The sequence below is a fragment of the Syngnathus leptorhynchus genome, chromosome 8, assembly GCF_054491065.1.
Source record: "Syngnathus leptorhynchus isolate UIUO chromosome 8, UIUO_Slep, whole genome shotgun sequence".
In the NCBI taxonomy this organism is placed as follows: Eukaryota; Metazoa; Chordata; class Actinopteri; order Syngnathiformes; family Syngnathidae; genus Syngnathus; species Syngnathus leptorhynchus.
In genome coordinates, this window is record NC_141202.1 from 4,339,800 (window position 1) to 4,352,562 (window position 12,763).

The 12,763-nt window shown below is 40.2% G+C and overlaps 1 protein-coding gene across 4 annotated transcripts in view; it reads right to left on the reverse strand.

Annotated features, from left to right (window-relative positions):
- The window catches only part of ptprub (protein tyrosine phosphatase receptor type Ub), a 116,474-nt gene that overhangs the window by 43,260 nt on the left and 60,451 nt on the right, over positions 1-12,763 (reverse strand). For all 4 annotated transcript variants that reach the window (XM_085918166.1, XM_085918164.1, XM_085918165.1 and 1 more), the window contains exons 4-7: positions 7,722-7,803; positions 5,040-5,155; positions 3,619-3,793; positions 1,806-2,099 (exon numbers count right to left, since the gene is read on the reverse strand). In XM_085918166.1, the coding sequence (XP_085774292.1) occupies positions 1,806-2,099; positions 3,619-3,793; positions 5,040-5,155; positions 7,722-7,803 (667 nt within the window). The remainder of the gene's footprint in view (positions 1-1,805; positions 2,100-3,618; positions 3,794-5,039; positions 5,156-7,721; positions 7,804-12,763) is intronic.

Sequence of the window (12,763 nt, forward strand, 5' to 3'; positions counted from 1 at the left end):
TGCATGTGAGTTCAATCATGGTTACTGATGAATGAGGTTGTTTTTGGCTGTGGGGACACAAGGACGGTTTTAATATGTCATTGGGGAAGGTGGTGGAGGGGGGGGGGGGGGGGGGGTTCGGTCGCTGGAGCGCAGGAGAGATTTGTGAGGGATGCTGTGTGGCAGGAGGAGACTGTTAGGCACAAAAAGAGTGATGACCATGAATGACATGACGAGTGCCTTTGGGCTACACAAAGATCTCCGTTTAATGCGTGTCTGCGACGTACAGATATAGGCGGTCTTCATTTGTGCGTGTGTGCGAGTACGGTGACATTACGATGGCACACCGTGCTAGCTTGAAGCATGACGGTGGACTGCTGCTCATCTCCCCAGGTGTTTGGTGTCTACATTGACAGATGAGTCGGGAAGAGAGATGTTGGCAGGCGCTGCAAAATGTTCATTTTGAAGGAAGCCCAACTGGGGGCAACCCGATTCATTTTGCGATATGATCGACGATTATTCAGAATATGCGCAACAGGTTAATCGTTCTGCCTCGCAGTCAAGAGGTCCCGGTTCGAATCTCGATCCAGAAAATATTGTGCAAACAAGATAAAATATTTGACCAACTGGGGGCAACCAGATTCATTTTGCAATATAATCGACAATTATTCAGAATATGTGCAACTAGGCAACACTGTGTCTTAGAGGTTAATAGTTCTGCCTCCCAGTCAAGAGGTCTAGGTTCGAATCTCGAGCGAGAATATATTCTGCAAAGGAGATAAAAAATTTGATCCATATCCAAGAGAACAGCTGCTCGAATAAATACATTCAGCCAAAGACACTGGGCTTAATGTCTTTTAATTCCTCATTCCCCAAACCATCAAACCTGGAAATTCTCCAAATGTTGCTAGGGTGTCATTTATTTGACTTAAAAAATTGTCCTTTAGTAGATAGCAAAGGTGACCGCTTTGGGTCGACTAATATAGTCAGCCAGCTCTTATCTTTCAAATAAGCGTCAAATCGATATGCCCGTGCTGCCAAGAGGAAGTCTCCTATTCTGCGCTTTCAGCTCCAGAGTTAGGAGAACGTTAGCGATAGCAAATGTAGACTTTTCTAAGACGATAAGTGTGTCACAGTGAATGAGTCCAAACTTATCAATCACTTCCCCTGATTGAATTTTACCCGATGGTCACAATACAGCACTTTAATTTTAGATATCGGTGGGGAGCTGGTTTTGAGCTGATGATCTTGGCTTTGATTCTTAAAATCAATCATCTTTCAGAAAAATGACACAGATACTGGAGCAAAGTTTAGGCAAGGCATATTTTGTGCAAATATAGCTTTTTTTTTTTCTTGAACCAATTTATGAGTTGGCAAGTTCCATTTGAGTCACTGTATGATATCAAGAACTCAGCGTGGTGTGTTTTATACACCATTGAAGCCTGGTAAACGAAAAAAATTACTCAAAACCAACACTTTTGTCAATAAATCATGGCACAGAACATTTATCATTATCTAGATAATATGCATGATGACATACAAATAAAATGTAACTTTTGTTTGGATACTCCTGCCATATTAAAAAGTGGGCATGAAATTCAATAACATGCAAAAAAGTCTGCGTTGGCTTTTGTGTTACCAACGCACGCGTTTATCAGCCGTAGCAGCTGTCAGGAACAACGGCAATCCCGTATTTGTATTCAGACATAAAAGTCAACTGATTTGCAGTAGAAATACCTGCGCGTGTCATTGCAACTCACTCCTGAACTTTCTTTCAGAGATCACAGAGGCATGACTTCAAATTATAAGATGTTGGATGAACTCACCAGCACACTTGGTCCTGCTAACTAGCGGAGGTCCAGGTGGGCCTGTGCCGCCTTCTCCCGGCCGAGTCAACAGCACACTGATGTGGTATTCGGTGTCGGGATCCAGGTGCCACAGCTTGTAGGTCACCATGTTCACTCCGTGCACCTCGGACCATGGAGACTGACTGGCGCGATACTCAATCTCTTTTCGAATAATGGGCCCATCTCCAAGGATGGAATTGGTGTTGAGCTGGACGATTAGGTAAGTGGAGCCAGCACGCAGCAGCTGAGGTGGTGCGATAGGAGAAGGTGGTACTGTTTAGAAACAGAAGAAAAGATCAATTAAACTGGTGAAAGAATTTTGACGCTGTTTGGCTAATTGAACTCCTCATCAACGCCGGTGAGAATTACTAAATGGGCCCTAAGGGACTGAAGGATGTGAGCATCTCATGCTAAATTCAAATAGCAAATTAGTCACAACGGTTAACAAGGCCTTCACATACCCGCATATATTAAGCGGAACGTGAAAAAAAAAAAACTGGTGTGAAAACAATCAAACAACCTTTGCCACAGAAAATTTAGGCGCCCTTCATCCATTTCACCATAAAAGAAGAGTGTCTCCTTACTGTCAGTTGAGATTGCCAACTGGGGATTAATTTCAAGCCCAACGGTCAGTTACTCGCACATCTAAGCTGCTGAACAATTACACGGGCGATGGTGTAAGGAAAGGAAGGGAGCGCAAAAGGGAATGAGGACAAAGCACAAGAAAAGATCACAGTGAGATGTGTGGCTGTGACTAATCTGTCATTCCAGCAGAGGCGCCCCCTGTCTTTTGAGGGCCCTTTCTTAACAGGATTTATACGTCGCTAGAGAACCCCATTTTTACTCCTACAGCTCCTCATCTTTGAGGCGTCAATATCTGAACCTAAATGCAAAACCAAATTTCATCCGCAGACAGTGCCGTATGAATAACGGGAAAATGGTGTGGGCACGAAATCACTTTGATGGCTGCAGACCAGATAAATAAATCTATATTATATTATATTATATTATATTATATTATATTATATTATATTATATTATATTATATTATATTATATTTAGACCAGCAGCACTGTTAAAAATAACAGAGAAATACAAAAATTCATAACGGGTTCTAATCTTTGTTGAGATTTTCAGTGTGGAGTTTTAGTTTCTTCCCAAATTGTCTACATCAGGAGTGTCCGAACCTTCTCAAACTGAAATCTACTTCTTGGTTACTGCTCCATGTGAAGTCTGACCACTTTGACACACACTTCCGAAATTTGGTCTCAAAAAATGTAGTGCTAAAGGTCAGCAAAGGGGAAGAAGAGTGAGAGTGTGACATTCTTATTTCCAAGTTCTCATTGTCCCCCTTTGCTGAGGCTTGATATGTTTTGCCAGCAAACCACCTCACAGCCATGTCATTACTATGCTGTCAAAGTGGTGTCAGGCTGTAGGGTTGGAGTGACTAATGGGACTGAGGTCACCATCTGTGGTACATGATATGACAGGACTGCAGGAGACCAAGTCAAGTGAGCAGCTTTATGACAGGAGATGACGACGGGTAGCCACTTTGATACCAACTCAGACATATATGTCCGGGAGACAGAATTTTCCAACCGACGACAAGTGGCACAATCAAGTCTTTGAACATGTTTTCAGCATTTCCAGACTGGAACTTCAATGAACTCATGTCCAACATCTTTTAAATCTCTATATTTTATATACCAACCATCATTCTTTCCTCTCAAACACGAGAAAGGAAGAAGAAAATAACATTAGAGACCCCAGGACAAAGGAGATAAAGCTTTACCTTTTACAATGAGTTCTGCAAAGTTCGAAACCCCCGATCCCTTGGGGGACTGAGTGATGCAGCGGTAAAGGTCTTGATCTGACCTCTGGACGCTGTCTAGCTGGAACGATACCACAAAACGCCGGTGACTTAGGTGCTTGACCGTCGCACTGGTTATAATCTCCCCGTTGTGTCTCTGGAAAACATGAACGGACAAGGTCAGACAAGTTCATCTACTAAATGCCATAACGTGACTGTTTGAAATGGGAAAGAATTTTACAACCATAAAATGGAATGGAGAGCAGATAACAATATTTAGTTGTGACCATTGTATTTACTGCAAAGAATAAATTCCTGATGACTAAGAAAAGACAATGTTAAAGAATAGATGGCTATCAATCAGTTATCGCATCAGTCATAAAAAAAAACAAAAAAACATTGTCAAATATAAATTAGAATGTCAGTGGCATTTGTCTAATTTAATCCTGACAAAATATCACACATTCCAATGGTGGGAATTCACTCATTAGATAATTAGGCATGCTTTATTAACCGCAAACATAATCCTATTGAGATCTTAGTAATTAGTGATGCATCAAAAGCACCATACTTTTGGAAAACCTATCATGATTAGATGATAAAAAATTATAGGGAATTTCATTAACATCAGACATTGCTCTCTTAGAGAGAAAAGGTCAATTGAATGCTTTGTATTGATGCTTATCTTATGCTAGCATTAGCATGCGAGCATGTGGAGAGCAACACAAACATTTTGGTTTTTGCTTCAGCGGCTCTTACACTTAAGTCACGGACCACCACACAACCACAAGACGACAGTCACTGTGGTTCTATGAAGAAAAATATTGAGACCGGGAGAAAACAAAATATGGCTGCCTCGGTAGGCCCGCTGTGACCGTCGCACTATACATCAATAGCTACAACGCAACCCCCAAACAAAAAGGGAATTTGTTGGAAAAATAAAACAAGAAAGTAAAAGAAGTTCATTCAAAGAAAGTTAAGATTAAAGTGCAATTTCTTGTACTGCTGGCGAGCTATTATGGACTGAAATTAAAAAGTCTCCTTTTCTTGTGACATGACTGCTTGTTCTGTAATGTCACTTAAGTAACATGAATTACAAGCCTTCTTTATATTATAGATCAAGGTGCTGTAGGGTCAAGCACACAAAACTGATGCATAATGGCACTCAGCGAGCAATGTGAGGGGAGAAAATAGGACTACTTTTGATGTCAGGACTGAATGAGTATTATAATGGATATCAATTATGCACAATATAACGAGACGCTATATATGAAGAAAAAAAAATCAGCTTTAATAGTTCTACAAGACCACACTTTGTGTCTAAGAAAAATATAAAGAATTTCATTTCGAGTCCAAGTCCAACAGGTAGCATAAATTCATCGGTGGATAAATGAACCACTCACCTCCAGGAGAAATTTGTCAGCCTCGGAAGCCTTTCCAGCAGCCACACACTGGAAAGTTGCATTTTGTGCAGCGTTCACCTCCTCGTCCCCAAGCCTGGAGAAATGCGGTGCCTTATCTAAAAAGGCGTATGGAGGAGAGAAGGGAAAGAATTACCTTTCGGCCACTCGCAACGCCAGCCCGCCACCGAGGACACGTACTTATCGGGGCTCAAACACAGTCATTTTCAGTTAGCGGGAACAAATCATTCTGTTTTGTGATGCTGACACTTTTTCTATGTACAGCGAACGTCAAGAGTTTTTTTTTGTGTGTGTGTGTGTGTGTGTGTGTGTGTGTGTGTGTGTGTGTGTGTGTGTGTGTGTGTGTGTGTGTGTGTGTGTGTGTGTGTGTGTGTGTGTGAAAACTCCTTATCCTTTGGTACAGAGACATTTCTGGTAATGTCCATTAGGAAAATAGAATAGAAAACACAACTGACTTCTCACTATGGTGTTACGGTGCATACGCTTTAGATCAAGTGTAATCTGTTCAGAGCAGAGTGTAGGAGGGGAAATGTGTGAAGGGGAAGCCACAGCGTGAGCGTCAATCCTCCACATTTTGACTAATAATGTCCTGAGCTGAGCAGAGCTGCCAATGCGTAGGAGTACGTAACCCAATCTGACCCAATTTGATGATTAACAATAGAGCAGTGAGGAGGAGAGAGGCCCCGGCGAAACAAATGGCCGTGAAAATGCCGGTCGCGTAGCCTGCCATGTCTGAGAAATCGGGGAGGACGTGTCGACTTGTCACTCCCGATGACTGACAGGAAAAGATGGCAGAGCTACAGCCAAGCCGAAGCAGAAGGAAGGGAGGCTAATGTTTGTTTCTCAATCACCACTGTGCACTTTCTGAAATACATCAAGAATATGGTGATGGGTTTTGATCTTGTTTATTTACAATACATAATGAAAGAAAACACATAAGTAATAATACTGGGAAAAGGAGACCTTGAGAATCTGGCGGAAACCCTGAATAAGTCTCTTTAGACCAATTACAAGTAAAAAAAAAAATATATATCCCCATTATACAATGATGATCGAGAAAATTAACCATTGAAACATTCTGAAACATTTTCCCGCAGTGCAATCATCATCCTAAGAATAAATAATGCTCCAACTGTTATTCATGAGTAAACAGTAGAAGCTTAACAAGAAGGCTGAATAATCGGAGTTTCTGAGAGAGAGAGAGAGAGAGAGAGAGAGAGAGAGAGAGAGAGAGAGAGAGAGAGAGAGAGAGAGAGAGAGAGAGAGAGAGAGAGAGAGAGAGAGAGAGAGAGAGAGAGAGAGAGAGAGAGAGAGAGAGAGAGAGAGAGAGAGAGAGAGAGAGAGAGAGAGAGAGAGAGAGAGAGATTTATATAAATATTTTTATTGCTGATGTGTCACTGTATAGTGCCAATTACAGCCGAGGAAGATTTACTCAAATTTGTTTTGCCATCTATGTTTCATAGTTGGTATCGGCAGTCTCCATAAGTACCCGATTCCTTAAAATATGACCAGCAATATATTTGTACCTATTCAAAACAGTTTCACACTGGACTTGGCTCCCATCAGTTTGATGTGTTTCAATTTTTATCAGTAGCCATTCTAGAACAAATTAGTCAGCTATGATCTAATTGCGCTTTGCTCTGATTGCTACGAAGCTGATAAATACACCAATTTTCTTAATAAGGCTGATTGACGATGAATTGTTACAACTCTCCACATAATGAGTCAAAATTGATCTAAAGACAGTTGAACAAAAGTATTTTTTAAAAAACCAGTGAAAAGTGCCTCATTTGCGAGAGAACAATTAATATACAATGTGATTCATGCAGAATTTACTTTTTTTTTTTGGTTCCCAAAGTGACTTGGATTTCCACTTACTTCTTCCCTCACTCACTCACACTGTGTGCTGCCAAATCCTGCTTACTGGATGTACGCCACATTATGAAGCATGCACAGGTCTTGATGAGATTCTTAACTGTTTAATTGCCACAGTGGGAGCCTTCAAAAGACCATCTGTGGTCACTGAGAGGAAGCTCGGTGTGTGTAGTAGCATGTAGCGAGAGTGTAAACCAAGCTGTTGTTTTTTAAAAACAACCCAACGTACAATCATGACTGACTGAACCTTCCGACACGAATCTTTCAGAGCAGGTCACCCCGAACGAGCGGACGAGAATTTTCGCGGTACTTGGAGCCGCGATGACCTTGAGAGACTACGTCCAGTTGCTCAAGGGTCTGAATAAATGTTTCAACTCAAGTCCCCACGGGATGACAACACACTAAACCGGCGCCGTTACTTCCTCACCTCGGGCACAAAAAGTCACCAAGTATAAGGGGAGAGACATTTTTATGAATTCCTTCAAAGGCTTTGAAAAGGAGATGTATGACCCGAAGCTTTCGACTTTGACAGCCAAACAAGAGATCATGAAAGTGAGCGTTTTTCACCGTCACAGTAGGCCTTCAAAAACGTTTTTAATAGCAGCCGTCGTGGCGGTATCCCTCGGGATAACCACGATGATCAACCGTGACTTTTCTCCGTCCTATTTACGTTCCACGCGACTTTGAAGTACATTCTCCCCCTCCAAAAGCGTTACATTTTTATTTTTCTCTTTCAGCTTCTCCTCCCCCTTTCTGTATTTGCAACTTATTGTCAGAGGTGTCACTTACAGCAGGGATAGTTGAGCACCATGATGTCATCGATAGCAATGTACCCTTGTCGCTCGGTTGAAACTGTAGCCTCAATCAGAACCTGCAAAAAAAAAAAAAAAAGACATCATGAGCACCTTTTAATAACACCCGAGGCATCTTTTACATTCAGCCATTTTCAACGGACAACTGACATTGCTCCCTTTTCGGTGGCAGATGCATTAATTACAAATGACCCTATAAAAACTTTGTTGGGCATCTGTTGACTCTTCCAAACAAGCCAGCAGGAACATAAGAGAGGCAAACAAGCCAGAAAAAAAAATGGATAAGATTTACCCGAGTCCGGAGGGCCGAGGGAAATAATAGCTTTATCAGCAAGCACACAATGTGGCGCATGAGTCATTTTACATCCTGAGCAAAGGCTGCTGTAAAGCCGTAACAGCACATTGTGCAGCTGACGCTAGGGAGGACAAACGTCTGTAGCTACTAACCTATAGAACCATAAGCTACGTGAAAGCCAATCGATATCAAATCACCGTCCTCAATAATAGTGTGAGTTATGAGACACGAGGGTGATCTTTGTTTTTTTTTTCAAGCGCCAAGGACGAGGTTTTTTTCTTTCATCCAAGGCGTTTGATGGAAAGGCTGGCTTTGACTTATTGTTTCTCATAATCCTCAGACCGAATGATTACGTTGTGGCTGATATCACTAGCTTTTGACATTTACTGTGGTCTCAAACACAAAAGCAAACTATCCTCCATATGGATGTGTCGCCGCGCTAAAATATGTCTTAAAGTTGAAGCTCAATCTGCTCAGGGATATACAGTACGATCACAAAAGCGTCAAATAAAAACAAAGAGGTTTATTGTCGTGGAGGTATTCTGTAATAATGATACCAAACTCATTTGATTGAGCTTTTAAATGTATCCTCCACCTTAAAGGGAACAGTTTTCAAAGTTCAGAATGTTTGATTGAAGCGACGAGTCATAATACTCACTGCTAAGTCAAAACGTCGGATATCAGATTGATTGTTCGGTTATTTCGCTATTAAACAGGAAACCACCAAATTGTTATTCAAAGTCACTTGCTTCACTTTTTCATTCTTGGCTAAGAGAAATTCAGGGATCATCGACTAATAAAACAAAAATACAAACGATTGATGTGAATAACATTTTGGAACCATTGGCCCGTAATGTTGACTTTTAAGAAAACCTATGATTTGAATGAACCGAGTTTAAGCCCAAAAAAAAAAAAAGACTGGAGACAGTCCGAGACACAAGATCTTTCACCCGACATTAGACCTGCCGTAGAAATATGAAGTCAACTAAATATTATAGACGAAAGGTCATGTGCCAAAGTCAATCTGCTCAGGCAGAAAATGCCAGAGGGTAAGAAGACAGTAGCAAACAGTCTTTTGATAAAAAAAAAAAAAGTATTTGCTGAAGGGCCTTTTCATAGCCAAAGGCTCAGCACAGAGAAGGAAATATTTTCAGACAAAGCGAATGCATTTAAATTATTTTCACGCTGTCACGTAGAACCAAGAATCCAGTGATTTTCTTTTTTCAAAAACATTTCATCGATTTTCCTAGATGCCCTCAAATAGCAACTTCACTACACAATGACGGCCCGCTATTAGTAAGTGCACGGTTTCCCGATAAGCCAAAGAACACAAATGGGTCCACTTGAACAAAATAAATCCTTTCCCCAAACAGATGGCCTTTTCCTATCAGATAAAAAAAACCAAGTGGTTCCAGTTCGTAGCTCTAATTACCTTTCTTATCATCATACTTCCCAACAGCAGTACAATTTGCTATGCTACAGCTCCATCAATTTAATTTAATTTAATTTATAAACAACAACTGCTGTGGTGGACATACTTTGGATAATATCAAACTAAAATACAAGGTAAAAACAAAACAACAGAGGAAATACAGTTAAGTTGAAAAACCGAAGACAGGCTTTAAATAAATGGACAGCGAGGATGACTAATAAACGCAACGTATACACCAAGTAAACGAAAGCTTCGCTGATATATCTGGCTGCACTTTCCTGATAATATTTTTTATAGCACGCCTTTATCTGAACAGACGTTTGTGCTCGGAAATTGAAGTAGCCCACAGTCAACAGGTGGTGAAAAAAAAATAAACGTGCGGTGTAAAGCATAAGGTAAGAGAAGAAACGTTTAAACATGGAAGCATCCTGTCTAGTTGGAAAACTTGGAGGGCTGGATAACATTGTAAATATTTGATGGGATGATTCTCTTGGTAGTTGAAGGGCCGGAAAAGAGGGGAAAGGGTGCATGCTATCCCAGATACATTTTCTGGTCAAACTTTTCAAGGTGAGCTTTATATTTCTCCCAGAATAATATACCAAAATCAATAATGCATAGTGAAAAGGGAGAGAAGTTTATAAAGACCCAGACTACACGAATCTACGCAGAGATGGGTATCATATTCTTTTGTATAAAAAATAAATTGTGTGGAATTGACTGTTACAATCGTGTCAATTATTTAAGTCATTACTGGGGCCCAGTAGAGGTGCTGTTAATTCCATCCAACAATATTATAAAAACATCACACACTGCTCGCTCAATTTTAGAGCTGTGAACCCTCAGTGCAGCCTGATTTTTTTTAGGTATTATCATGAGCAAAGATTTGAGTTACGAGCGTATTCTACAGAGCTAGCTAATTTAATAAATTGACTATAGAACTGAAAATAACATTTAAATGCTCTAGATTATATCGTATGAGCTTTGTTTTAGCAAACTTGACTGGTTTAACATGCGAGCATTAACACGTACAATGCAACGTAAGTAAGGAACGGTTTCACAAATTTAACAAGGACCAAAAACAAACGCACAGGGCTTTTTTTTTGTCATATATTCCTCAAAATCCAAATCATAATCATCTTAAATTCTGTGATTACAGGAAAAGTATGATGGCCATTTAACCTGAATTTGCAATGTCATTTTAAGATATAACCACTGATTGAAACAGTTTTTTTCAACGCATCATGAAATACACAATAAATAAATAAATATTTTATTTTTTGTGCAGTGTAAATGGCTGTGAAGACAAGAAACAAGGCAGCAACTTGTTATACAACCTAAAAAAAATGAAAAGATGAAAATTTAACAGGCAGCCAATGATAAGATGCGGCCATTTCCACCTCTCAGTACTTTGCTTGTTTAATGAGAGGGTAGTGCTCTCGTTGTCACAAATTCAAAGCGAGTGCAAAAACTTAAAACGTTATGCAAGCTGCAGTGAATACGCCATGGAGACAGTTTAGCGAAAAATCTGAAAAAACGTGTTGGCCCCAAACCCAGGGATTGGTAACATGTATCCTTTTAAGGGGCCACAGAAAGTTTTCGGAAAAATTGTGATGCATTGTGATACAGAAATGGTCATATAATAGTGTTTGAGACTTTTAAAACAGTTACTCTGGGGTTTTATTTTATTTTAGCATCGACCAGGGCATCACAGCTGTCATTTTCAGCAGTGTAGAATTGCACCAAATTACAGAAAGCTGTTTCAAATCATTTACTCCCCTTATTTATAGGATTGTGCACGAACTGTAGTGACTTGATTTGGGATTGGAGACAGCGAGGAAAAGCCATCAGCAAATCCAAATTTTAAATCAGAGCAAATCTCAGGATGTCATTAAGCTCAAGTATAGGAAAGTGATCGTTTAATTTCCAAATATGTACCGTGACATTTTTTTTTTTTTTTTTTGAGGACGAACTTTAAATTTGTCAGCCCGAACAAGCGAGCCGCACAAAAACTGTGACCATGAACAGTAAAGCTCAGAGAGAAAATCCTCCGTTCCCCATTCGTGGGTGCATCAAGAAATACACTCAAGCATGCAGTGTCTTGATCAAATGAACCGTTTGGTTATTCAGAGTGCCGGAGCCAAGTGCGTCAGGCAGTACAGATGGAAACGGTTCAAGCACAAGCTTCTTACTGCTTGAAACATAGGCTGAGTTGGAAAATTAATGGCAGGGAACGCTCTGTCTCCCCGAAACACACGCACACTCTCAGCGTGGCGTCAGTCTGACACACAAATTCAAGCATGTGAATTATGAAAGGCGATACAAGATTTAAAAAATGTGTGGGTGGCAAAGCCATTGATAGATTTGTGACAACATCTGGCCTTTTATCAAGTTTTGACTGCATTGTAATTGTAATGGATGAATAATTTGGCTATGTATTACAAATTGTGCAAGCCTACGCAACATTTCAGAAATGTGAGGGTGGCTAACATCTGTCCTTTTAAAAAGTTTCCACTGTTGAAGAAAGAAAGATTTAACAACTTACAATCATTCTACGACTTTAGAGACAAAAGGCCAGATCGAAAAAATATGTTTTTGGCGTACGCCTTAAAGCAAATTGCCCAGTCTTAAAAGACTTTCACTCATCGTTATATTAATCATTCTCTTTTCAATTGGCAGCCATAGATCAATTCTGACTCACTCGCAGAAGAAGTAATAACGATATAAGAGGAGCAATTCATACAAAGCCAAACGTTCAGAGAAAACTCAGCTACAATACATAGATGTTACTTTTTTTCAGTATGAAAAGTAAATGCATTGGAGTACTTGCATTGTTGATTCTATAAACAGCCAATCAGCAGTGTAGATTTGTTTTGATGTGGTCACTTGTTACACAGCCAATCAGGTGCATGTGTCCTATAACACCTAAAAGTGTGTCATCCATGTTCTTCAAGTATTACCACAGAACGAATATGTTCGGCTGGTGGTATCAGTGCGTGTAGTATCGGATCTTTTTTTTTTTAACAAGCGCTGACACCGGTCCACCCCTAACCAGCATATTATTAACGCATTCGAAGCGGCCCTTGATATGTTGAGAAAACAATAACAGTTTGCAAAAGACTGATCACAACTCAGCTCTGTATTCACTGAGGCGATCTTCAACAAGACACTACACGGTTCAACTCATATTTTTTACATAGGGTAGCTATTTAAATCCTTATGTTGCAAATATGGGGCGATTCACACTGCTGATGCCATGAAAAGATAAATTAAGCAGCGTGTGCTTGTTTAAAAT